This window comes from Silene latifolia, chromosome 10 (assembly GCF_048544455.1).
Source record: "Silene latifolia isolate original U9 population chromosome 10, ASM4854445v1, whole genome shotgun sequence".
NCBI classification, from domain to species: Eukaryota; Viridiplantae; Streptophyta; class Magnoliopsida; order Caryophyllales; family Caryophyllaceae; genus Silene; species Silene latifolia.
Genome location: NC_133535.1, coordinates 8984772 through 9012723, shown reverse-complemented (window position 1 = coordinate 9012723; position 27952 = coordinate 8984772). Strand labels below are relative to the sequence as shown.

Below are 27952 nucleotides of genomic sequence, written 5' to 3'. Positions count from 1 at the left end.
GCTTGACTCTCTTACACAGTTACACACCTATAATACTTCCAACACTTTCACACTATTTAAACACTTTTAGCTAGAAAAATCTACTGAATAAACTTAAATAATAAAATAATTTCACACACAAAAAGAACAAAATTTAAAAGAGCTGGGTTGTTTATGTGTAATAAGGCAGAAACAATGGAGCAAATAATGACAAATTATCTGACCATTTAATCTCCACCCTTCCTTCCTTATCATACCCACCTCCCTTTGTTTTCAATTTACATTATATATTATTAATTTCTTTTCATTTTTATTTCTTCTTCAAAATTTTATTTTCTTTCTTCTCACTATTGGATAAGTACCCTTGCTTTATTATTGCTCAACATTTTTTTCTCATAATATTACTATAGTCTTCCTACTTCATTATCTTCATATAATATAAAACCGTCAACAACAGTGTGTAATCCCGTCGTAGCTGGTGCACTGAATTATTTGCACAATATTATTCATTTGTGCTTTATAATTTGCACTTTGAGGTAATTTTCATAAGTTTCATATTAATTATTTAGTATGCAAATTAAAGTCAAAAACACAAAATTTAAGGGATTACTAATTCTTGGTTAATTTTGTTGAATGAATGAAAATTATAGTAACAATTCTAAATATTTGTTCATCTTTGAAAATTGCATTATATTGACTGTATTTTTATTATATAATAGGTGTAAATTAGCACTTAATTAGCCTTCGAAACGAAAAACTCTTAAGTCTCAAGCTAATATGGCACCCAAGAATGGAAGAGGAAAGAGCAAGGGAGACAAGAAGAAGAAGGAAGAAAAGAGTACGTACTTTTTTAATTTCCTTATAATTTTTATTTAATTAGCACTTTAATTTATTTGTTTTTCAATAGTAAAACTAGTAATATATATACTATTGATTTTGATGTTCATATACTAACGCTTTAATTGATTTTTCTCAGTTCTTCCGGTTCTTATGGATATCACCGTTATCCTCCCAGATGAGACGAGTGTTATTTTAAAGGTTCGATTTACACATAATTTTCATGTCTCACCATATTGCAGGGAAATATAAAAACAGAGTACTATGTTTTGCACTATTGTTTTTGTTTAGCCACTAAATTTAATTCAATTAGCTACATATTACAATGATACAACCAATTTTTTAAATTAATTACGATAAACTGTTTTTTTTTTCCAAAAAATTGTTAAATTATTCTCTCCGTTTTAATTATTTATTTATCTTTAATTAAAATATCCCTCATAAAAGATAAATAAATAATTGAGACGGGGGAGTATAACTAACGGCGTACCCCCATGCATAATATGCGAGCAATATTATAATTCATGTATGTTCTAGAATGGAATTTTTATTTTTATTTTTATTTTAATTCAATGTAAAAGTCATTTTCCTATTGGGTAGAATGAAATCTAAGTGGTACTTTTGCATTTAAAATTCAACGTATTTGGTCAGGTCAACATTAATAATGTATACTGTGCATATAGTTCTACAATACCATGCACTACAGTGTACAGTTTTTGTATTGAATTTCATCATATAGAAATGGTTCTCAAAATAAAGCTAATTTGTCTTGGAAAATTGTTTGAAATTTCAATGTTTTATTATGTTTTTTACAAATTCTTGTTTGTGACGGCACATATCCGTCACTCTTGAGTGACGGATACCATTTTACCTCACAAAGTACCCACTTTTTCTCTCTCTGCAACACTATTCATGTGGTCCCCTTTCTCCACTAACCCATTTTGTTATCATTTTATCTCACAAAATATCCACCACAAATGGTAACCCGTCTCAAGGGAGACCAATTGTATGTTTTTATGTTATCCTTTTAAATACTTAAATTTATTTTGCAATAAAATTTATTAATCATCTTTTTATAGGATTATATTTTGGAAGATGTGTTTTTTACGCTAAATAAATATACACGCGATTAGCATGCACCAATAATTCATGACATTTCAACCTAAGTTGTTGATATCCAGTTATCCACCATATTTCAAGACTTCTTGTGTGTTAAACTGGTAGGAATAGTTTGAATTAATATAACTCTTAAAACAGTCAGATTACGTGTCCTACATAATTTGTACACCAGAGGTAATAATTCAATCTCGTAGTCACAGTCATTTTCATTCTCTGGACTTTGCCTCCCAATACGATAAACATATACCTCTCAGTTCGTAATATTTATAATTATTTTGTTTATTTTGTTTTTCAGGGAATATCGACGGATAGAATCATCGATGTACGCAAACTCCTATCAGTAAACACAGTGACGTGCAACATCACCAACTTTTCATTGTCACATGAGGTGGAAAACATTTCCTACTCATCCTTCATTAATTATATTCTAAAGTCGATTTACTAATTTTAAACATTTCGAATTTTCGATTATCCCTTTAATTATCTCTTACTAAAAAGGGTAAAATCGACATTTAATAAATAAACCCTAACATAAAACAAATTTCGCATTGAAATGTGCAGGTTAGGGGACCACGTTTAAAAGACATTGTGGACGTTTCAGCTCTTAAACCATGCACCCTTACTTTGGTTGAAGGTATTTATATACTCGCAAAACGACACCGTATAAACCAACAAATTAATTAAATCACAATACGACGTCGTATAGAGCAACAAATTAATTAAATCGTAATACGACGTCGTATGTTGCAGCGAGTTAATTGAAATATGGAATTGCAATACGACGCCGTCTCACCGATGATTGGACTAATCGTTATTTGACCGTTGGAGTTGGTTGGTTGTTGTTACTTGTTTGTTAACAGAGGCGTACGATAAGGAGAGCGCGGAGGCGCAAGTTAGAAGACTGCTGGATATCGTAGCGTGCACCACAAGTTTCGGTCCGTCGGCGCAAGGTAGCAAGGCGGAGGATGGAAAGACGGCGCAGGATAAGGGGAAGAAGTCCGGCGGAAAAGGCGGCGGCGGTGGAAAGCAATCGCCGCCATCGACGGCGGAGAAATCGGACGGAAAATCGAATGTGAATACGACGTCGTTGAAGGATGATATTTCGATGATGATTGATGGAGAAGGAGAGACGAATAATGCTTGCCCTAAGCTTGGAAGTTTCTACGAGTTTTTCTCTCTTTCGCATCTCTCTCCTCCTCTTCAGTGTAAGCTTTTTTCGCGTTTTTGTCGATTAAATTTGCGTATTTTAACGGAATTATTAGTTCAATTGTGAAAATTTTGGGAATTCTGTTGATATTTGGGTTGATTTGTTGATATTGTAGTTATACGAAGAGCAACGAAACAGTTAGATGATCAGAATTTAGAGGATGATCATCTGTTTATTCTGGAGGTAATGGTTTTTTTTATTATACAAAGTATATGATTAATCGGTTATGTATGTTAAATGATAGATCATACGGAGTCGTAGTTCTGCAGTAAAGATCATAGTTTATATGATTTTGTAGGAAGTGAATTGTTTTTTGTGTTTTAATTGTAAAATTGCGAAGGTCGTGGAGAAGGCGATGAATTCAAGGTTTAAATTCAGTAGCAGTAATAACTGAGACTGTATCATGGTGCAGTGTGCTTGATCTTGCATGCTAGACAAATAAGGCTGTTTGAAGCTAGAAATCGTGTTTTCTCGAGTAGCTAAATAGTCTGAATGAAGTAGAAATGCTAGTTTTGAGTGTGGTATTAACTAGAGCTATCTTGTGTGGCGAGCTATATGGATTTAGGTAGTAACTAATAATGACTTCGCGTCCAAGGAGTTTGGGAAGTTCAAGTGTTCTAGTCATATAGAGTGTACTGCAATTTAGTTGGGACTCATCTTTGATGCATGAAGTTCATGTTGAGAATCGAGATGAATTAATGTGAGTATGACTCTTCTTTAAAGTTAAAAATTTAGTAGCGGGTATATAAATGAATATGGTGGTACATTCTCATGGATTATGCCGTATCTAGATAATATTTGTGACTTTCCGCATGTTTTCGAGGGATTGAAATTTTGTTAATATGGTTTTGGGCATGGGCAGACTAAGCTTTGCAATGGGAAGCTGGTGCGTATTGAGGCTTGCAAGCGAGGTTTCATTTGTATTGGGAAGCATCGTATACTCACTCACAACCTTGTTGATCTGCTGAGACAAATTAGTCGAGCTTTCGATAATGTAAGTTTCAAGTTAGTCTTTTAGTTGTGGTATTTAACATGTGACAACCTAGTCGTTATTTTTTTGATAGCTGTGGTATTTAGTACTCCGTATATGATAATCTTTCGATAACGTTATCCTGATTTAATATTGATGGGTTGGTTGTTTGCTCATGATCGACGAGTCCTATTGTAATGACTTGCTTCAAGATTATTTTCCGTGTTGTTGTAATTCATGGGGGCAATATTTCTTTGGAAATTAGGACAAGTTTCAGGAAATGAAAGTAGTCATAATGTAGATCTTAATTGGCTGGGATCTCTTTGTTGAATATATTTTAGTAGAGTATGTTTCATTAATTTTTCGGATAAATGTTAGCCGAACTAGATTTTTTCTGGATCAAGGCTTTGTTGTCGAGTGACAGCCATAAATGATTAAATTGCACTCGGTATTTCCCTTTTGTATTGTCAATCTTTTCCTTCAAAAATTTGCTGCAGTTTTTTAGATACTAATTTCGGGTAAGGGTTTATTAGGTACTGGGAACTTCTGTAGACTGAGGGCAGATAGTTTATTTTAAGACACTCATCAGTGCTTACGCTTTGCTTTTGTTGCCTACCATTGAATTTTTGGTTTTATTTTTCAGGCTTATGATGACCTTATGAAAGCATTCTCAGAGCGCAACAAGGTACTCAAACGTCTCTATTTTATGTTGGTTGTTTCCTCCTGGACCCAAATTATCCAGATAATTATTTTTTTACTTCAACCTGAGTTCCCTTTGTGTTAACCTTTACAGTTTGGCAACCTACCTTATGGCTTCCGAGCAAATACATGGCTTGTTTCTCCTTCCACAGCGCAGTTTCTTCCTACATTTCACCCTCTTCCCGTGGAGGATGAAAGTTGGGGTGGCAATGGTGGTGGTTGGGGAAGAAATGGAGAAAGTGATTTGATACCTTGGGCAAATGAATTTCAATTTGTTGCATCAATGCCGTGCAAGACTCCAGAAGAGCGACAAATTCGTGATAGAAAGGCTTTTCTTGTTCATAGCTTGTTTGTAGATGTAGCAATTTTTAGGGGAATATCCACCTTGCGTCATGTATTGGAGAAAATGGCTTTGGACGACGTGGTTGTAAGCGATGAGGTTGTTTATGCTGAGAATGTTGGTGACTTGAACATTACTATCATGAAGGATGTTTCACTTGCAAGCTGTAAACTTGACACTAAGATTGACGGGCTACATGCCACTGGTTTAGACCAGAGGGCTCTTACGCAAAGAAACCTGCTTAAAGGGATTACGGCTGATGAGAATACAGCTGCTCATGTATGTTACCTTCGCCATTATGAGCAACAGAGTATATCATTTAGAAGGCTGAACTATATTAAGTGGCGACAATACTTTTTTACCAACCACTTTCTTACAGATTTTACTTGGTTAATTCCGGATCCTTAATTTTATTTCGGTTTTAAAAATCGTTTTAATCTTTTCTCTCGATTTAAATTTTAAGTTTTTATAAAAGAAATCCGAAATTTCAATTTTAAAACCCCTAAGTTTACCTTGACTTTCCATTACATTTTCGTTCTTCCTTTTTGTTTTTCATCTTCCCCTTTTTTTATTCGCATTTTGAGGCGTGCGTTCACCCATGGACGGTTCGAAAGGATGATTCATGTCAGCCGACCCCAAATCATTTTGGGATTAAGGCTCTGATGTTGTTGTTGTTGTTGTTGCAGGATATCAGCAGCTTAGGTTCTGTTAATCTGAGATATGCTGGTTACCTTGTTACAGTAAGGGTTAAGGTGAAAGAGGATGTGCCAGATGAATCATTATCTTCAAGCTTGGAATCTTTTGACCACCCTGAAGGTGGTGCCAATGCTCTCAATATTAACAGGTCATTATCTCCGATTTATCTTTGTCGTTAATCTTTTTTTTTTTTTTTAATTCTTTTACTACGTATTATAAGTCTTTGTATTGTTTTCTTATGTTCATGATAAAAAAAAATTGGACCTTTTTTTGGGCAGTTTAAGGCTGCTGCTTCACAAAGGAACTACTTCAGATAATCAGAAGTTGTTGAACCAGACAGAATCGTCAGAAAAACAAAGGCTTGTTGCTGCTCAAGCTGTTGTGGAGAAACTGTTGGAGGATAGTCTTGTCAAACTTCAGGAGGAGAACTCGAAGCAAGACAATATCGTGAGATGGGAGCTAGGTGCTTGTTGGATACAACATCTTCAAGATCAGAAAAATTCAGAGAAAGACAAAAAGCCCACTGTTCAGAAGACTAAAAATGAGATGAAAGTTGAAGGACTTGGAACGCCTCTTAAATCCCTTAAGAACAAGAAGTCAGAAGGGAGTTCTCCTGTACATTCTGACAATGGAAAATCAAATTCAAAAGCTGCTGATCTTGTATCAACTACTACCCAAGTTGATCCTAACAGTTCTTTAAACAATATCGACGTTGCACTGAAAAAGGTTTTGTCTGAAGCAGCTTTTACTCGTCTGAAAGAGTCTGATACAGGATTGCACCAGAAGGTATTATTTACATTTTGTAACTGCAAAAGGGTATAATTTCTTGTTTTCTGTATAAAAGTATCAATTGAATAACACAAAACTTGTTTAATTCAGTCTTTGCAGGAATTGATCGACCTCTCGCAGAAATACTATGATGAAGTTGCCTTACCTAAGCTGGTAAGTGGTAACTGAACTTGAATATAATATGAATATATCGTTTAACGGTTTAGCTTATGTTTAAAAAGAAGTACAAAAAAGATTTTTTGCCAACTAATTTGATGTCCCAGCACACGGTTGGTAGACATTCGATCACCACTGAATGCTTAGAACAACCCATTATATAATTCTTTTATCATGTACAGGTTGCTGATTTTGGTTCACTAGAACTTTCACCTGTTGATGGACGGACATTGACTGATTTTATGCACACAAGGGGTCTTTGTATGCGTTCTCTTGGGCGTGTGGTAAGCTTCTTTACAGAACTGATGAGTTGTCCTATATGTCTTGGCCCATTCATGTCGAGCATGCTGTTTTCAGATTTTATGGCTTCCATGTCCCCTTTTTTGTCTTGTTTCTGTAGCCTGATCGCAGTCGTTTAAACACCAGTGTTGTTTTCCCTTTTTACCTTCTGGTTTACTAGCGAGTATTCTGGCAAAAAGACCTTTATATATCTAATATTGTGGGCTTGAGTTTTTGAGATGCTTTTAATAATGGTGATACAATCTTATATCCTCAGTGTTTGGCATTATGCTAGCTATTCTAGAGCTTCCTTGTGAAGCAATTGGCTAAGAGCGACTTTGTTACATCTTCTGAGCATCTGACTGTATTGCAGAGTTCGTATATTATGCAAAGATGCTACCAACACAACATTCTCCATTTCCTGGAATAAGAATTTTATGTGGCCTTAACTCATAACGTCACTGCTTTATTAATTACAAGATGATAATAGTTCTTTCTGGATATTTAACAAGAATAATCCATCCTATGTCCCTCCTTCTCATTTTAATCCATGCTATGTTTTAACCCATATTAATATGAACTATGCACTCATTTATCTCATAATGCACCAGGTAACCCACTACTTATTTGTCAGGTCACCCTAAAAAAAAAAAAAAAAAAAAATCGTCACCATAATTTGTGTTAAAACAGTATTTAACCTTTCTTCCCTTCACCCTTCCCTTCACCCCTTTCATTTACATCACCAATCACCAAAACATCAATAACCATTAACCACCTTAAAGCCTCACCTCACCGGTCCATCACTGAACCGCACCAGCAACGAACAACCCTACCCCTTCTCTAAAGTCCCATCCCGATGCACCAATTCACCGATCCACACTGCCCTGCCACCGCCAAATCTCCCATCCCGATTTTTTCTTTCAACCATGCACCAATTTGTGTTATCCGTGGTCGTCAACTTCTCACGGAGTATGATAGAGCAGATGATTCAATATATGGGATGTTGGGGGCGGGATGGCGGAGGAGAGATAAAGGATGATGTCGGTTACTGATATACCTCGGAGATGCTTGTCAGCTAGAAAATTGTGGAATATTGGTGCAATTTTTGATGCTGTTATATTGTTTGGTTTTGTTTAATTTAGTTGTATGGATTGTAAATTTTAGTTTGATCAATTCGATGCTAATAAGGTGGAAAAAAATCAGGGTTTTCGAGTGAATATTGATATATAATTGATCCTCTAATTTGGTTTTTTTCTATTAATTGTGTAAGGTGGTGTAAACTGTTTTCAATTGGATTTTTCTATGAATTTACTTGCTCACATATTAATTAGGCTAGTTGAGTATGAGCAGATTGGCTCGAGGAGGTCTCCGGTACATTGGTATACGCCGGAGATGACGGGTGAGTAGTTGGTGGGCCAGTTGAGGGTGAGTTTGGATAAGAGCGAAAAGAGCGATTTGGTCGCTGCGTTGACCAGGGAGGTGAGGAGCGAGTTGAGGGAAGAGCAGTATGCAGAAGGTTTGAGCTAAAAAAATGGTGGAGCTCAGTGAAGAAGTTTTAATTTGGGTGATTAGGGAAAAGTTGAAGATCCAGAATGAAGAAGATGAATTAGCAGCTTAGTTTAGTGAAGAACAACCAAAAAATAAAAGGCCCACAAACTTATGACCTGAAGCCTTACCGGCTGTAACAAGTAAAAATCAGGCTAAGTTTAATGAAAGATAAATGATTGCATAGTTCGGATTAATATGGGTTAAAATATAGGATGAATTAAAATGAGAAGGAGTGACATAGGATAGATTATTCCTGTTAAATAACCCTAAAATTTAATATAAAAGATCTGGACGTCATAAATTCATGAGTGTCTGAGTGAAAGTCAACACTTGTACCGCTATGCTTGTGTCCTTGCTGCTGTAACATTTAGTCTCTGAGTGGAACTCCCGTAGAGTCGTCAAATTAATGGATCTGATTGTTCTTCCTCGTGTATAGCAAGGAAAACACATTCATAATTTCTGTAATGCGGGCTAACAAAACTTTGTAACCTTTTTCTTTGTGCAGGTGAAGTTGTCAGAAAAATTGTCTCATGTTCAGTCTCTCTGTATCCATGAGATGATTGTTCGAGCTTATAAGCACATACTACAAGCAGTAATTGCTTCTGTTGGAACCGATGATGTGGCTGTCACCATTGCTGCTGCATTAAATTTAATGCTGGGGGTCCCTGAGACTTGTAATTCAGATAAGTCGTACAAGATCCATTCCCTTGTGTGGAGATGGTTACAGTTATTCTTGTCGAAAAGATATGACTGGGATATTGGTGGATTTAGCTTCAAAGATTTGAGAAAATTTGCCATTCTTCGTGGACTGAGTCAGAAGGTAGTGGATTATACACTTTATCCTTGATTATGACTGTTATCCCCAGTTCAATTTGTAGAGATTAAGATTCATGTTTGATATGTGCACAATATATGACTTCCTTACAGTTGTTTAAGGCAGTAATTTGGCAAACTTTACTTTCAGTACTTGAGAAGCTGAATGAATTTTTTACATTGTATGGGTGCATCCCTTGAACCTAGTTGGTCATACTATTTTATAAGTAGTTTCTCGGAATAAGTTGACATAACCTGCGGTAAGGTGGTACATGGGGAAGATTAATACTATCCTTCAAAATCATGTACGCAGGAATATTCGAATGGACTTTTCTTTAAAAGAAAAATATAAATACAGTACTTTTCATCGTGCGATATTGATAAATCCTCTGCTATCTTGTATTTGCTTACAGGTTGGTCTTGAGCTGGTTCCGAGGGATTATGATATGAATTCTACAGCTCCTTTCCAAAGAACAGACGTTATCAGCTTGATACCCGTTCATAAGGTGAGAACTGAGATAATTTTAAATTTCTCATGAGAGAAGTCTATATTATGTCATATGCTGTTTGTCATTGACGGACATCAGAGTAATTATGTGTTATTTTCCATCTGGCAGCAAGCTGCATGCTCATCAGCTGATGGTAGGCAACTTTTGGAGTCATCGAAGACAGCTTTAGATAAAGGAAAGCTTGAAGATGCAGTTAACTACGGGACTAAGGTCTCTGACTACTAGTCTATGAATCTATCTATAATGAAATATCTATGTGAATGTTTTGTGAGTTCTTCAAAAGAAGTTTACATAGGAGCGTTGGTTTATAACGCTAGATTTTGGTGTTATTTTCAGGCTTTGGCGAAGCTGGTTGCAGTTTGTGGTCCTTATCATAGGATGACTGCCGGAGCTTACAGTCTCCTTGCTGTGGTCTTGTATCACACTGGAGATTTTAATCAGGTGACTTTTTTAGGAATGATTCTTGTTAAGGTTGCAGGGATGTGAATATATGTTTGATGAGCGTATCATTTTTTTAGTGTGTAAGATTTGGATGTATAATGTTGATGTATTTCTAAGGGTAAATTCACTAATGAGTTATTTTGGCTAATAATTTGCAGGCGACAATCTACCAGCAAAAAGCCTTGGACATCAATGAGAGGGAACTGGGGCTTGATCATCCGGACACAATGAAGAGTTATGGAGATTTAGCTGTGTTTTATTACCGGCTTCAGCATACAGAGCTTGCTCTCAAGTATGCTTTTCTCTATAAAAGTGTAGATTCCTTTGTTAGACTTTGTAAGGTTCTAGAGCATCTTAAGATGACCACAACCATTTTTGCAAGGTCTTCTCTTTCTAGGGATGCTGTAGTATATTACTCCCTCCGTCCCGGTCATTTGTTTACCTTTGGTTGTAGCACAATTTATCAAGGAGATGGGAGGAGACCACTTGTGGTTAGTGTCATTGAATGACAAGTGGATTATGATGGGTATGGATGATCAAATCATACATAAAAAACACTCCAAATATAGAAAGGTAAACAAATGAATGAGACACCCCAAAATGAAAAAAGGTAAACAAATGACTGGGACGGAGGGAGTAGTTGTTTCGACCTGCTACTTGGCAAAATGTTCTCCCTTTCTGGGGACACTGTAGTGTATAAAGTGCCTGTGTAAGTTAGGTGCCAATTTCATTGTGCATCAGTCTCTTAGGGCATGGCTCCGACTTAATAATTTTTATTTCAGGTATGTGAAACGAGCTCTGTATCTTCTGCATCTTACATGTGGTCCATCTCATCCAAATACTGCTGCCACATATATCAATGTAGCTATGATGGAGGAAGGATTAGGAAATGTGCATGTTGCCCTTCGATACCTCCACAAGGCTTTGAAATGTAACCAAAGGTTACTTGGCCCAGACCACATTCAGGTTTGTTTTTTATTTACGATATTTGTTACCATATCCCTTTTTGAAGTAAACTGATTTATTCATTCCAAAGTCATTACTTGCTTTGTGATATACCTCTCCTATGATAGTACTGGTAACCGTGTCTGTGCGCACAATATGCTATAGAATGCTTGTGATATATTTGGAGCATTGACAACCCTTCGTAAACAAAAAAACCATAAACTGCTGTGCATCATATTAAATGCTTTATCGCATCTGAGTCTAGTTTAGCCTTATTAATAAGCAGAGATTCTCCCTTCACATTTCCTATTTGAACAATACTCCGGAGTAATCATTCTTATATTTTCCCATTTGTGTAGACTGCAGCTAGTTACCATGCCATTGCCATTGCACTCTCGTTGATGGAAGCCTATCCTTTAAGTGTTCAACATGAACAAACAACCTTGCAAATTCTTCGAGCTAAACTAGGTCCTGATGATTTGCGCACACAGGTATTGATTTTTTTCCCCTGTTTGTTTAAAAGTGATGCTAAGCAAGGCTTACGGTGCCATTGCTGCCATAATTCAGCCAGTGGTCTGCAAATTTAATGCACTTCAAGGAATGGTGTTCATTGGACAGTTTAACACCTATTTCCATGAAGATGCTTTGATTATCTCTCTTAAGCTTAAAACTCTTCCAATGATGTTTTTGAAAAAGCCTTGTGAATGTTGCTTCATGTTTCGGATCTTCACTGCAGGATGCTGCTGCTTGGCTTGAGTATTTTGAATCCAAGGCCTTTGAACAGCAAGAAGCTGCCAGAAATGGGACTCGAAAACCTGATGCATCCATTGCCAGCAAAGGCCACCTGAGGTATATCCAAAAACCTCAACTTAAATAGGTCATGTGTCATATGCTGTGACCTTTTGTCCATTACTCCATTTACTAGGTAGAACCTGGCACCTGTACCTTTTACCTTTTGTTTGTCTAACCTTATATTCTAAAAGAACTTTTAAATATATTTTACACGAACTCTTAACCGAGTGGGTTGCAATTTTGTTGAATGTGGATACTGGGTATAAGCCTTGTGATTAATATTCTATCTTCATTCTATATTGCCAGTGTCTCAGACTTGCTTGATTACATAAATCCAAATACTGATACAAAAGGAAGAAATTCAATGACAGCCAAGAGGAAAAGCTATCTGGCGAAGGTATACAGTGTATAAACTAGGCTTACATATAATTTTTTTTTCGTTAAAATATGACTACAAATGCAAGACTTGATTATTAATCATTTAGCATTATCTTTTGTTTTAATGGGTATGCTCTTTAGTAGCAAGTTCCCCTTCACACTAGGGTTGCCTTAACTTGACACGTTAAATTATTATGTCAAAGAAAAAAAAGGGTAATTTGTTCTACTCCGCTCATAGTATTAAATCCCGATTTCAGTTGCGGCCGCGGTATTGGTTTTCGCGGCCTAATCACGGTAAAAGTGGTCAATATCGCCGTAAAACTCAGTAAAATGCGACCACAGTAAACTTCAAAACCTTTATTTAAAATGTGTCGGTGTTGCGGACTATATTTAAAGCTATGATTCCGCTTAGTCTTAGACTTCTTTATCCTACATGCATATGCAGCAAAGTTTTGTCAGTTTTGCTTGATATTGTGTATATGTATTCCTTTTCTTCATCAAATTGTTTGGATGCTAGGAATTTTTTTTATTTTTATTATTTTTTTTGACGATGATGTTAGAAAGTTGTAGGACTGGATGTGGTAGAAATGGCAAATATCTCTGTTCGAAACAAAAAAATGGAAAGAAAAAAACAATCCAGCTTTTGTGATTCCCCTATTTCTTTGTAGTTTGGTGTAATGAACTGAAACGAAAGCTCGACTAGCGTTGGTTACTTGGTGTCTGAGTACATCAACTTGGCTTCCCTTGGGTTACCTCTTATTCTTCTATTTCATATGTACAGATCCAAGAAAAGGAAATCCAAAATTCCAGCAAACCTGGCCCTGAAGGTTCTCAAGAAGACACGCCATCAATTTCGACAGATAAAACCGACCAACCTGATAAACATGGACATATTATCGAAAAAACAGAGTCAATTGCATCCGATGAGGCAAAAAATATTTCTACAAGTCCAGCTGAACATGACGTGCCTGTGCTTGAACCCACATACGAGGAACAGCTAGTGTCTTCCAGTCAAGTTGTGCCTGAAATCAATATTGAAGGGGATGGCGGATGGCAGCCTGTCCAACGCCCAAGATCAGCTGGTGGTTATGGCCGCCGAATTAGACAGAGGCGTGCACCAATTGGAAAAGTCTACGGTTATCAGAAGAAAGAATTTGTCGAGACCAATCATGCCAGGTTGAATAATTCTCCACAAGGCACGAACTATTATGTGTTAAAGAAAAGGCCATTGTCACTTGGAAGTCATACAGACCAGCATGTACCTAAAGGTGCCCCTCAAGGCAGTAAATCTGGGCGAAGAGTAATTAAAGCTGTGACTTACAGGGTCAAATCTGTGCCTTCCTCCGGAAGAGGTGAAACGGTGGAGGTCACTAGTAGAGAGGATGAATCTGGGCAAAATCTAGAAAAAGCCTCCCTAGTCAGGCTGGGAAAATCTCCTTCCTATAAGGATGTGGCAGTTGCACCACCAGGGTCAATTGCGAAAATGCATTCAAATGCCAATGATAATAACGATCCCATTGAATCCAAGGTTTCGTTTGAGAAGCCTGAAGATAGCGTAAGCAGTAATTCCAAGGAAAATGCTCACCCTCAAAAGGGTGAAATAAGAGTGGACAATTTTAAAGAGATTGCTGACTGTCATCTTACGGATCCCAAGGAGCCGTTTTCAGTAAATCAATCAGATGGCTTAGCAGGAGATGTCCAGGCATCAGTGATGGTGCCAACCAATGTTGACGGAACTGAGAGTGATACAATTGACATTCATGAAGTGTTACCAGAGAGTAATGTTATGCATAATGAGACGCCTTCAGGGAGTTCTAGTGAAGTGAATTTTCAGATGGATGAAAATAATGTATTATCTCCCTTGAAAGTAGAGCAGCATTTGGAGGACAAACCCATGGTTACAAATATGACAGATCCACGAGATTCGCCCGGTAAGAAGTTGTCAGCTTCTGCTGCTCCATTCAGACCAGCACCAGGTGTCACCCGTGTCAGTTCACTGCCGTTGAACATGAATCCGGCTTCTGGTCCTGGTCCTATTCCAGCTGTGGGTCCATGGCCAATGCTCCATCCTGGACCTATCGGAGTTATGCCACCTCACCATGCATACCCATCACCTCCTGGTACGCCTAATATTATCCAACCAGTGCCTTTCATGTATCCTCCTTACAGTCAAGCAATTCCCATACCACCAAATGGTTTTCCGCCAAATGGCAGTCATTTTCATCACAACCCTTATGCATGGCAATGCAATATGAACCCAACCACTCTTTGGCGCCAGGTTGAGTTCTCTATGGTCCCACCTGTTGTTGAACCATTCTCGGAGCCTGTTGTGGAACACAAGGTTCAATCTCCAAGCTCTGAGAGTTCCTTAGGTTTGTCTCCTATTCTTCCTGAAGATATTGGTGTTGGGGAGGAAGCCAGGAAAGAAGTTGTTTTTTCTATCCCGGAAGTGACAAGTAATTCCGATCAATGGAATGAATTGAAGAATGAGAAGCAGATAGATGGCGTTATTTCTTGTCCGGAAAGTCATGAAATAACACCTGCACATGGTGACTGTCCTAAAGAGAGCTCTGGGATTAGTCATGAGAGTACTAGGTCCAGTCATCAGGTGGAGGACGATGAAAGAACTTTCAATATATTGATTCGTGGGAAAAGAAGTCGAAAGCAAACGTTAAGAGTGCCGATAAGTTTGCTCAGAAGACCTCATTCTTCTCAGTCCTTTAAAATTGCATATAGTAGAGTTCTGCGAGACAGTGAAACTCCCAAGCCTGTGTCCTTATCAGCTTGTGAGAATGAAATCGCGACATGAACGAAGAGTTGGGTTTAACAAATGATGTATAAGATAGGCTGTGGATGCAATATATGTTCTTCATCTTATACACATGGTAGATTTCTATCCATAAACTGTACAGGCCATCTGGTGCTGTTGCAGTTCGTTGAGATGCGTACTGATTTCAAGAAGATCAAGGTTAGTTCTTTTTACTCAAACGTCTTTAGAATTTTTTTGCTTTTACTCAAACTTGTGTCAATTCACTCAATTGTGATATACTCCGTATTCATAGAGTCATAGTTAAAAGTTAAAACACACACACACACACACAGACTCTCGCCAGCATCTCCATCTTAGAAGCAATATTTTTTCGGTGTAAACGGGGCCATAGGGAAGTTTTGATGATGACATGTTATCATTTGAGTAAAACTAGGCTAGGACGTATATTTGAAACTCATCGGTAATTTGGTCCTGGGGTATGTAGTGTTAGCAATGATTTTGACCTTCGTTGTGTGTTGCCGTTTTCTGAGGCTAGATTTTGCTTGATTGCAGGCTGCATCAAGAGCTTTTTGTCTAGAAGTAGCAGTTTTTCCCTCAAGAAATGAAGAAATGCTTTACAGTTTAATAAATATTACGGATAGAAATGTCTGAAGTTCGATTTTCAGAATTTTACAGACCAATATAGTTAAAAGGCATATTGCAAAGCATTGACATTGATTGATACGATTAGTTTTGAACCGTGTAACCTGACTGCTTTAGCAATTGTATTTTTACGGTATTGAATTTTTCTTCTCCCATCCATAGAATAAAAGTTTTAATTCTTTAATTATTAGTCTGTTTATGTATCTGTGTCTATTTTCCGGTCGTTGAGCTATGAATGTGGCAGATACCATTATAGTCGCGGTGTTGCAGTACAAGTTAAGTACCGTGATTGTGAGCTATCAAAATTCGTTTATGCAACCTGATTTTGTGCATTGGGTGGTACGTCCGCGAAGGTCAGTAAATAGTCAATGCTTCTGTGAGCAGCAACCTGCTCCTGAGTAATGAACATAATCAGATAGCGATTGCTCGACTCATATTATTACACCCTTTTGAGTCATGTGTTAAACACAATCCGGCGCGCTTCCGCACTTTATTTTGAGGCCAAAAACTTGTGAATTTAGATGATTAGATCTCTTTATATATATATATATATATATTCATTCACATTGGTAGTAGTATAGGACTAGGTTAACAGAAAAAAAAATTGGAGGTGCAGGGAATCGAACCCTGTGCCTCTCGCATGCAAAGCGAGCGCTCTCGGCTCTACCATATGAGCTACACCCCCTTTTGTTTTTTATCCTTTAAACCTGATAAGAATATTTCAACTGCCGAATCCGTCAGCGTATGCCATTATTTCTTTTCTTTTTTCAAATGAGCGCACTTATGTTGCAGGTGAGAATCGAACCCCCAACTTCATGGTTTAATCTTTCTCTTTTGTTCTGTTATTTGGAAAACGAGCACTCGAAGCCTCGTCCCCAACTTCCTTTTTACTTAAGACGAGATTAGAGCTACTCTCATAGTATGAGATTATGATATTGTATTTGCAAGAAGAATTTGATGATTGATTCTCACTCCGTTCCAATTATTTTTTTCTTTTTACCTTTTCATTCTTTGTGATAGCATTTGATTAATTAAAGGTAAATAGATGATTGAAATTTGAGACAGGCTGAGGGAGTAGTCGACTAGTCGCTAATGTTAAATGCTTGCTGTTGGCCATCAGCTTCTCCAGGCTGAAAATGATTAAAAGGGAATGAAAGGAAGTGATAGAATCCGGAGTTTTTGATCATTAAATCTCCTCCCCCTCTTCACTCCCTTTCATTCCCTTTTAATGATCAAAAACTCCATATTCTATCCAAAAACAATTTACAGTCCGTCTCATTGAAGACGGCCACTATCCGTCACAAGCTGGAGACGGATAGTGGCCCTCTCACAAAATGCAAATGGGAGGGCAAGTGGGGGTATCCATTTCAGTCCACTTGCACTGTCCATTTGCATTTTGTGAGAGCAACACTATCCGTCTTCAGCTTATGACAGATAGTGTCCGTCTTCAATGAGAATTTGTGAACAATTTAATGGTCATAATTCACAAATCGTAATTTAAAGTACTGAATGCCAACGGTGAAAGTGGCATAATACACGATGATCACATTTCTCACGAAGAATACTCTAACCAGTCGCCACGCAATTTAGCTTTCAAATTTTAAATTTATCCTTTACATATTAAAAACCAAAAAAGCTCAATACACTAATTTATCGTTCGGAAATAAATGCCGTCTTATAATTATGTTTCACCATCACTCCGGAATTTACACATATACTAGTGAAAAACTGTGCATACAATCACACAAGCAATTGCATCTGTGGAAGTGAAAAATGTGTTTACAACTAGATATTCTGCACGCATACAAAAAATTCCTATCAATTTCCGCGTTATTTGGCCCACGTAATTGCATCAATCTCAGATTGGGCAGTCCTATACAACTCCAACCTCTTACCCAGGCCTATACGCCGCTGCATTATTGCCGGATCCTCATCCAACATCTTTCCCAGTGATTTTGCCTGCAGTAAAAAAAAAACAGTGCATGAAATTTACAGCCAAAGATGGCATGAGTCCCTCCAATGACCGTTGTTGTTTCAGCTCCCCTTGACGTGGCAAATGGGTAATTCGGGACGGGTACGAGTCAAATCTGTTTGAATATATTACGCACTGTGTCTGGTCATTTCTTTGTCAGTCCGGTTAGCTCATCTTCGAGTCAGTTGATTCCGATAGCGACAGACAATGTAGGTCCCAACAAATATGTTACCCAGACTCATCTACTCGTATCCGGCAAAATACGTATCGGAGTATCTGATACGGCTATTTTGTGCAAAAAATTTCAATATTTTGGTCTAAAATGAAGTATCAAAGTGTCGTATCGTATCCGACAAAATAAGTATCGGATACGGAATACGGCAACTAAGTGAAGTATCGGAGTAACAAAGAGGAGTGTTGAACAAAGTAGACTGGGTTGATTTGTGATTTGGGTTATTTTGTTTAGGTTCCAAGTCAAGTAAAATGGACAGTAATAGGGTCGAATAAGTTCCGTCAGATTGAAGTGAACGAATTCTTTGATTTGGCATCCAAAGAGAGATAATTTTGACTAGAATACTCACCTCTTTTCCACCCAAGTCGGTAAAGAAGCGATCTAGTATACTCCTTTTTGCTTCTCGTACTTGACAGTAGACAATGGATTTGGGAATAGAGTGTCTTAGAGTTCCACAAACCAGGTTCACATATTGTAGCACAGTTGTTCCTGTGTAATGTGAAAATCAATCGACAGACGATTAGGTGGTAACTGGTAAGCAATCAGCAGCGAAAACACAAGAAACAAGGTTTAGCAGAAAGCCAAAGAAACTCTGAGCTCAATAAGCACCAAAAATCGAAGTAGAAAAAACTGAAATAGTTGGGCTAGTTTCACTCCCTACGTCCCATTTATATTGTCCTCATTTTTTTGGTCCTCCCTATATAATTGGTCCAATTCTATATTGATAAATTTTACAAAGAAAAGTTCATACACTATCCTAAGTAACATGATGGTAAATTGGTAAGGATAATGTGGTATCTCTACATGTCGATTCTTTAAGTGAAGGGATGATAAACTAAATCTTACATACGACCTCTTGTTAATGAGGACAATATACATTGGATGGATGGAGTACAACATTATAGGCTTACCAATTCGACGAAGATACGAGTCATTGTAACGATCAAATATTGAATGTGTTGGGTTTCCCCCCTTCTCAACATCCTGAGGGAGCTTCCTGAAAAACTCCACAGTTAGGTAGCCGCACTCCATATCAACAAGCTGCAACGTTGCCTTCTTGCTTTCGTCACGCATCCTCTCTAATGCCTCAGTAGCAGCATTTGAAACTTCTACCCGCAGGGTCGGATATTGCCTAAGTTCCTGAACACCAGAGAGAGCATAATTCATATATTGCATGACGTGATACGCGTAACTGGATAATAGCGAATATGTAGTGCCTACAACATCAAGATATAGCATGTTTGATTGGAGCATCTGTTACTAGCTAGCGAATATATGTAAATAACTATTTTCATGTAATCAATTGAAAAGATTAATTCTATAATGTGGAAAGACATCAAAGTTAACATCATTTGAACACCAACGTCAAGTAGGGATATTATATAGATTAGGCCTCACAAGAGATGGTGTCACACTAAACTAGTGTTTGACATATCATTTGAGAGGTGTATCCTACCAATAATACCTTAAACATGGCTGAAGTTGATTTTAGAAAAAATACAACAATTATTTATGGAGGTTTTCATAATATTTTAGTGAGATTATCTCATACAAGAATTTGTGCAATATTTATAGGATGGTGGGAGGACTGGGAGTACCAGCTAACCATTCAAACACTGAGTGAAAATCGACTTAAAACATCCATCCCTTCACAGCAACACCAAAGTTAACAAATACAAGGATAATGTACAGTGGGTAGTGTTAAATCATGACTTTACCGATGTCTCACTCATAGCCTTGTGCACCATCTCCTTCAATATTGCATGAACCTGAAATCACAAAGACAACATCAGAAGCGACCTTGAGACAGTAAACAAACCAAAGAACCCCTATCAGAGAATTTACAAATGACATAAAAAAAATATCAAGGAGAAGTATCATATTTAAGAAAGTTGGATTGATTTCGGGTAAAATTGGTTCGATTTAAATTTGAGGTCATAATTAAGTTGCGAACAACAAGTATCTAATTTTTTTTTTTCAGTTTACTACTTAGGAAAGGGTAGTTTGGTCAATTATAGATCAAATAATAGAGAATTAGTTAAAATAAAAGTTTTTTGGCCAAATTGTCACCAATCTATACTTTTTTTACCAATTTGTCACAATTGACACTTTTTTTACCAATATGGCAACTACCTTCTACTTTTTTTACCAATCTGGTAGTTTGGCCCTGCCTTGTCTGCCGTCACTTCCACAACAACATTTGTTATAAGAAACCACCTAAACATTCAAGGCCTGTGAAATCTAATGCTAGTGGAAGTTACATAACTTGCATAAAAGCAAGTATAAACTTTTAGCAGCCGAAAAGAAGAGGTCAGTTGACAGAAAAAATTTAAAATCTCAAAAGAAAACTTATGAAGGTAAATTTATGAATCCAAGGTCAGTAACCTAGCTTCAGGCCAACAAAAAACATATTTCGCTTCCTAACATAAGTAAAGAATATACCGCATCCACTGCAGCCTCAGCAGGACCTCTAATGGAAGTCAGGCAAGATTCGATCAAGCGCCGGTAACCTTGTTCAGGAGCAATAAGATGAGGTTGGTACCCATCAGCTTCAGTAATCAATTTTCGCACATTTTCCATGGAAAGATGCTTATCAAATTGCAACCTTTTAAGAGCAGCTGGTAACTGATTATCAAACACACCATAAATTTTGTCACCGCCTGGCCGACTGCGGAGACAGAAGTATTAAAAAATTGATTAGCAAGAAAGCTAAGAAACCCTCCAGTCCAAGGGAAACGGTTCATGTCACAATAGTACAGCTATATATCCAACATGAGATGAACATGTTCAAACAACATACACGCCATCAAGATGCTCTTTAAAGATCTGGTCAAATCCACGGCAAATCTCCATGATCATGTACAACTTTCCCTGAATCAAAACAACCCAGCAATAGAGAATCAAACCATCAGATCAGAAGTGGAAAAAAAACATTAAAATCTAGGAATTGTTTGGTGTAGAAGAAAGGACACATCTGTAGACTCATAATTTCCTCGATATACTCTTGCATTGGATACAAATCGCTGAGTCGAAAAAAACAAAAGTGTACACGTTTTAGATAACAACCGGAATACAACTTTCTCCAGTACCTCTAGCGTCCATTTTACCTATCACAACTACAAGTATCTTCATCAAAAAAAAAAAAAAAAAAAAAAAAAAAAAAAAAACATCCGTTTCCAATGGCACAAATACAAACTATTTAAAACAATAGACAAACTTAATGTTCGGTCATTGACGCATGCAAAGGATGATCCATGTTAGCCGGCCCCAAGACTGATGATGTTATCGGGTAGACAAACTTGATATTACAATAGCAAAAAAAAAATAGAATAGAATAGATGAAGCACCACATCAACATCTCATGAGGCGCCAGAATACTTACTCCAGCATCTGTAGCTACAGGCCTTCCAAGACGGCTCAACTCTGTTTCTATATCAATAATAGTTTTGCTTATGAGAGACTGAAGGCTGGGGATCCGAGATTTGATGACGTTTTCTAAATGCTGGAACATTAAAATTTTAAGAGAGCATCAGAAACTGGCAACTCCGGTGCAATAGATACAAAGTAGTATGAAGGAAAATCATAAGAGACTAGAAATGCTTAATAAAAAATATATTTCACACAAGTGGTAAATACCTTTGACATCATCTTTCCTAAGAATTCTGAACCCATTCTATTAGCCATATGTCTATACTCTGGGCTAGTAGACCAAAACTCTTGTTCTTTGCGTCGAGCAGCCATCATATCAACTTTTTTATTAATATCAGCTTGAGAGCGATTCACAACACCAACCCATGGATACTGCAGCTTGTATGCTCGACCTTCCAAAATCTAGCAGAAGACATTGAATTAAGCGACAAGAAGTTTTTTATGAGGCATTTACACATAAAGGTGTGACAGTATCTCTTCGGTTTATCATGAAAGGGGCTAGGTAGAAAATTGCCTTCATGGAACTCATTGTTTAATCAAGAACTGTTGAAAAACCATCACTTCCTATTAAAGTACTTACATCAACAGCATCAGTTCCCTTGTCCATAAGATCGACCTTTGTCAAAACTCCAAAGGTCCTCTCCCCTAGAATATGTATTCCACACAAATCAACAACAATAATGCCTTTGGGTTAGTATCTCCTCTACAACTCTACAAGAATCATGATAATTTTCTAGCAGTGAAAAAGGATATCAATAAACTGTTCTCATTAAGCTACCAGCAGCTGGAAGAAACAAACTTATAACACACAGCATGTTATGAATTTTGGGCAAACCACTTGCCCTTTGTTTGGATACAAGCAAAATAGAGAAAGGGAGGAGAGGATGGGGAATGCGCTTTCAATCCAAATCTTTCCAACGGTAGATGGGTTTTAATTGGGCTAGGACCAGGAGATTGGAAAATGGATCCCTCCAATTCCTTTCAACCCAACTTACTAACTAACGTTACCAAGCAATGGAAGCTCTTTCCCTCCTCTCCCTCTCTCTTAATACCTTCATCCAAACAAGCAACCCAATAAATTCTACATCATCATTAGTAAGTTATAGAAGATCGACCAAGCAAAATGAAACATGATGACATGCTAAAAAAAAAACTTCTGATACCTTTCGGGTCCACTTCGCGAGAAATTTTAATGGCATCAGAAGTCGCAAGATCTTGATTGGCTGGAGAAATGGCCAATATGATACAATTGGGCTGCAAGTGGAAAACATTTTACTGGTTTCAACTTTCGAAAGAACGAGACTTTTCTCAACACAAGTCCTTAAATAAACATTCAATGTCCGTTCTTATTTTTCTAGCCCTAAGATGTGAGATAAAAATACCACTGTGGTCTGTATATAAAGTTAATCTATAGCAAGCAACACTAATCTTGTAAACTTCACTGCTTCAGTGAGATCTGCTGGATCCTCCTTCCTCATCAGTAATTGTAGAACAACTTTAATGCATTATCTGACTGTTCAAACCCTATATAACTACATTCAGTGGCGTTCACAACATTAACATAATATTCAAGAGAGATGCGTTTATCACCTTTTCAATGAAGGCACGAACCATATTTTCAATATCATGGACGATGCTATCAGGTTGCCCATCTGCGACAAGTTAAACGATGTTAATCATCATAATAAATCACTACAAAGCCACAAAAAAAAAAACAATTAGTCTCACTATAGACGGACATATCCGTCTAAAGTGAAAGACGGGTCAAATATGCTTAAAGTGGTGACATTTTTGGGCCCCACCATACAACTTGTTGCTTGTCTTATGCTTAAAGCGGGTGGATATTTGGTCCGTCTATAACTATAGACGGATATCTCTCGTCTATAATGAGAATTTGTGGAAAAAAAAATTGTTAGTCGTAACAGTCAGTTCTTCGGATACTGTAACTTACCAACAGCTACTTTGGTGAGCCCCGGAAGATCAACAAGAGTCAGATTAACAACTGTCAAAACCCAAATTTTATCAGTTCAACTAACTTAAGCAAAAAGGGCAACTAACTTATTCAACTCTTGTTGTAAAACAAGTCACAGAGAACTTATCACAGTTTTTCAACAATAAGTAATTCCTGCCCACAAGATAGGGCTAAAGATAGTAATTTACTAATTTGTTGAAAAACTAATTCTTCCAAACAAGAAACATCTAAAAAAAAGTCTCGGAACAAATGGAAAAACAAAAAGTACAAGATACCCACTTACCATTTGGGGAATATATACTTAGATGAATGGGAACACTAGAGATTCCTTTGCCATGTCCTGTTTCTCTATCAGTCTCATCTGCAATCTCTTTTCTCACAGCAGCTGAAATTAAAAGAATTCATGATTGAGATAATTCCATGTTTGGGAACCTAGAATAGGAATTGAGTTCCCAAATTGAGACATTTCAAGCGTTTGGGAAACCTTAGAATTTGGAATTGGAATTGAGCTCTATTTTTTTTCATTCTACCCTAGCTAAAATTTGAGGCTCTCAAATTCCTACCTCAAATGAGTAATTCCAATTCCATCACTATCCGATCTCCTATCTTAGTCTTGTCAAATACTTCATTTTTATTCAGGATAAATCAATAATGAAATTTTTTTTATACATATCAATTCATTTCCGAGTTTAAAATTAATATTAATATTTTGTGCACAGTACTAATTTCTCAAACAACATATTTCACCTCCACCCGGACTCACCTCGCCCAATTCCAATTCTATAGATTTCCCAAACATCATTGAGAAATTGAAATTTAAAATTGAATTCCACATGATCTCCAAACAAGTTTATGAAAATTGAAATGGAATTGAATTAGAACATTTTAATTTCTACAATTGAAATCGTGAAAAACAAAATCAGTTTCGTGTTTCGAACACTACCTAAGAGTATTTCCTTTGAAAGATAATTACAGAGAACTCAAATGTATAGGTCACAATATAAGAAATTGATGACACAAACTAGGTGCAAACGACTACTCAAGAGCAGTAGAATACAAATATCCCAAGTCCAAGAAAGACAAGCATACCAAAATCAGTGAACCGTTTCCTAGGAAGGTGCATAAATTCCCCCCACTCTCTCTTTTCTTCAACCCTGTGTAGTTGTAGAACAAGAGGACGTCTAGTCACAATACCTGCATGCGTAAATGAGAAAAATAAAGTGTGTGATAACTAAGAAACCAATAAAAAAAAGGACTGGGTAAGTGAAACCAGTAGTTACGAATCAAAATGTATCAGGAAAAATTCCTAACCAGATCCACGAGGTAAAAAGTCCTTGCCGACAATGCTTTCCAATACTGAAGACTTTCCAGAACTCTGCATACCATCAAAAGACATCACGGGTTAAACAAGCACGAGTCACTTTCAAAAAGGTGACTTTCAACTTTCAAGTCCTTTTTAAATCATCAAAGACCTCACAATTTAAAACATAGAGATGCAGGAGAACCTTTTAAAATGTCCTCCGCAAAGAAGCAGCTATAAAGCAAAGACAACTCGAAACACATTTATTAGAAACCACCGTTATTTGTAGAATTTCCAAAAGGAGGCTCCAGTTCCAAATTTAGTAAACATTTTCCAAATACCAATCTCACTAGCTTTTTTCACTCATGCTCTCACTTGGGGATCAACAATCACCCCTCGCTAGACAAATAGTCCGTATCTAAGCATAGAGTAGGTAAAACCTACCAACCAAGGAAAAAGAAGCAGTCATAATTGATTTTGGATTCCCTCACAAGCTTTTTCATAATTTCCTTCAACTTTAGCCTTATTATCTTTCTTTTGCATATGATACTTGCATTCCGATGACCCTAGTCTATTTATTAATCTATTACAACTTCAACAATCGACAACATTTTTCACCAAATACAGAAACTCGGCCACAACAATCATAATTACACATCGGAAGTCTCCTCCCCTTACTAGTCGCTAATTCAGCACTCAATTGATGGTAAAACTCGACCTGGCCTCTCAAAATGCTAGCAATACACATATCAACTGTACCACCCAACAACATCTTAAATAGTGTAATGAATGAGCAAAATCAACAACTTTTAACACACTTGTTCGCGAAAAATAACCAGACAACAAACTACTACAAAAAAATGAAAATAATCCGATTACTTTTTACAGATTAACAAACTTCTTGATCAATCCACGAGTACAAAAACAGCAATCATAACAACACATCGGGAGTATAATCCCCTTAGTATTCACTAATTCAGTACTCAATCGACAGTAAAAGTCGACCTGACCTCTCAAAATGCCAACAATACACATATTAAATGTATCACTTAACAACATCTAAGATACTGTAACATACGAACTAATCAACAGCAATTCCTAAGCACGAAAACCAATCAAAGAACAAACTACTACAAAAATGAATATCCGATAATATTTTACATAATCAACAAAACCTCTCCATCAATCCACGAGTACAAAAACAGCAATAATAAGTTCATAACTACACATCCGAAGTATACTCCCCTTAGTATTCACTAATTCAGCACAAAATCGACGGTAATGCCAGCAATACACCTATCAATTGTATCATTCAGCAACGTCTAAGATACTGTAACATATCAGTATCAACAACAATTTCTAATTCGCGATCACTCGAAAACTTAACAAACAACTACAAAAGTTGAAAATAATCCGATTGTTTACATGACATAATTACCAAAAATATCAGCAATCTAGCTTCTATCAACTATACATCGAATCGAATCTAACATCTATGATTTTTAACAAAAATTACCAAAAATAGAAACCTAATAAAAATGTACAAAATTAAACAATTTACGATTAAACAATACGAAGAAACAAAATCTGGTGATTGAGTACCTGACCGCCGACAACGGCAATGGAAGGGAGTTCATCCCAAAGAGTAGGAAGAGCACTTTCGTCGCCATGATCACCGAGAGCTGTACATGCTCTTTGAATCTTGTTAACTAGCGATATCAAGTTCTCCATTTTTGCAGCAGCGAATCAAGATTAGAGGAAGAGAAAGAGAGAATTAGGGTTTTGAGATCTGCGATTTTGAATTTTGAATCGAAGAAAATTGGAGACGAAGAAGAGTAAAAGTCTGGGATTGCTCGCAAGTCGCAATCAGTCGTAAATGGAAGTAAAAAACGAGTTTTTTAGTCAAATGAAATTTTTGATTTTTATTTGGGTTATCTTAACTCTTAAGGCTTGTTCTTTTATACTTAAAATTATCCGTTTATATTTAAAATTTTACTAGTTTTAAACCCGTGCAAAATTGCACGGGTATGTATTTGGGCCGGTATTAATGTTTTTGGATATATTTTTTTTTTTTTCATTTCTATTGTACTTATCTAGTTGGTCTAAATCAGCAATCTACATAATTAATGTTTAAATTTGTTACAAATACGTGTTCACATGCAATGGTTTAAGAGAAAATAACAAAGGATATTTTTTTTAAAAAAAAATATATCGTACTATCTAGTTTATAAAAATTATGCATGTAATTTATTCGCATTATATGTAACTAGTATAGATCCCGCGCGAATGCGCGGTATTTTAGATAGAAACATTAAAGAAAATAATAATAAAAATGATATTTAACTCAATTTGAAATTTAATTGTAAATTTATTATAATTAATATTTTGTATTAATCTGTGGAAAAGGAAAGTTCATTATCATCCAGATGTAGATATAAGATAAAGAAAGTCCAATAACAAATATGTTATAATAAAAGCCTAATTATAGCCAAATTAATTTAGGCGGGAAAATTCTGAGAACTCTTATTCTTTTAGTATAAGGAGGATGCAAGTTAAAAGAATATTATCCCCTTTTTTAAATGGTATAGAATTATATATTGTATGAAATTAATTAGTATGGTCTAGTTGTAGATATGATATTATGAAGCCCATTTATAGCTTAAGTCAAAATTAATCAGGATGACCCAGTTGTAGATATGATGTTATGAAGCCCATTTATAGCCTAATTCATTTGGGCGGGAAAACTTTAGAGATTTCTTATTCTTTTAGTTTAAGAATTGTATAGGACCCGTTTAATAATTTTAAAATTGTCTTTTTAAACGCGTAGAAAATTATTTCGACCGTTTTTTTATAAGGTTAATAGGTTTTTTAAATTATAATTTACATCTAATTTATTTTCATAAATTAGTACCCTTATTAATCTAACATTATAGTATTATTATTGATAGTTAGGAACAAGACTAAGTGAGTTTCAACTATCTTTTACGGTAATAAACTTTATTTTTTTCCTCCTTGCTAATATTATATCTACTATATTACAGCATTAACTTAAAAGTACCATATATTTTATGCGCAAATGCAATTTTATTGTATTTTCCTCTATATAAACAAAATCTTAAAAATGTCGTGCTGTAGCAC

General features: G+C 36.5%; 2 protein-coding genes and 1 non-coding gene across 3 annotated transcripts; 1 reads left to right on the top strand and 2 right to left on the bottom strand.

Annotated features, from left to right (window-relative positions):
* Window positions 1-4: 4 nt before the first annotated feature.
* Window positions 5-16093, top strand: LOC141604975 (protein REDUCED CHLOROPLAST COVERAGE 1). Its single transcript, XM_074423575.1, has 25 exons — window positions 5-515; window positions 699-817; window positions 956-1017; window positions 2231-2323; window positions 2497-2569; window positions 2796-3140; window positions 3258-3325; window positions 4005-4136; window positions 4756-4797; window positions 4906-5430; window positions 5838-5995; window positions 6126-6633; window positions 6727-6789; window positions 6975-7076; window positions 9125-9439; window positions 9846-9938; window positions 10050-10151; window positions 10278-10382; window positions 10541-10674; window positions 11165-11348; window positions 11687-11818; window positions 12064-12176; window positions 12426-12516; window positions 13279-15465; window positions 15820-16093. Exons 2-24 carry the CDS (start codon window positions 757-759, stop codon window positions 15304-15306), a joined length of 5529 nt encoding a protein of 1842 aa, XP_074279676.1. The 5' UTR covers window positions 5-515; window positions 699-756; the 3' UTR covers window positions 15307-15465; window positions 15820-16093.
* A 421-nt stretch (window positions 16094-16514) lies between these two features.
* TRNAA-UGC (transfer RNA alanine (anticodon UGC)) lies at window positions 16515-16594 on the bottom strand. The gene has a single exon. It is a non-coding gene; the product is annotated as a tRNA-Ala (tRNA).
* Window positions 16595-17583: 989 nt separating this feature from the next.
* Window positions 17584-26738, bottom strand: LOC141604976 (dynamin-related protein 5A-like). Its single transcript, XM_074423576.1, has 16 exons — window positions 26417-26738; window positions 24826-24889; window positions 24604-24708; window positions 23798-23899; window positions 23494-23544; window positions 23133-23194; window positions 22706-22796; window positions 22123-22187; window positions 21750-21944; window positions 21496-21615; window positions 20914-20984; window positions 20556-20781; window positions 19832-19882; window positions 19025-19253; window positions 18463-18602; window positions 17584-17868 (listed from the first exon to the last, which is right to left on the bottom strand). The coding sequence occupies exons 1-16, from the start codon at window positions 26543-26545 to the stop codon at window positions 17740-17742; spliced, it is 1830 nt and encodes a 609-aa protein (XP_074279677.1). The 5' UTR covers window positions 26546-26738; the 3' UTR covers window positions 17584-17739.
* Window positions 26739-27952: the final 1214 nt, after the last annotated feature.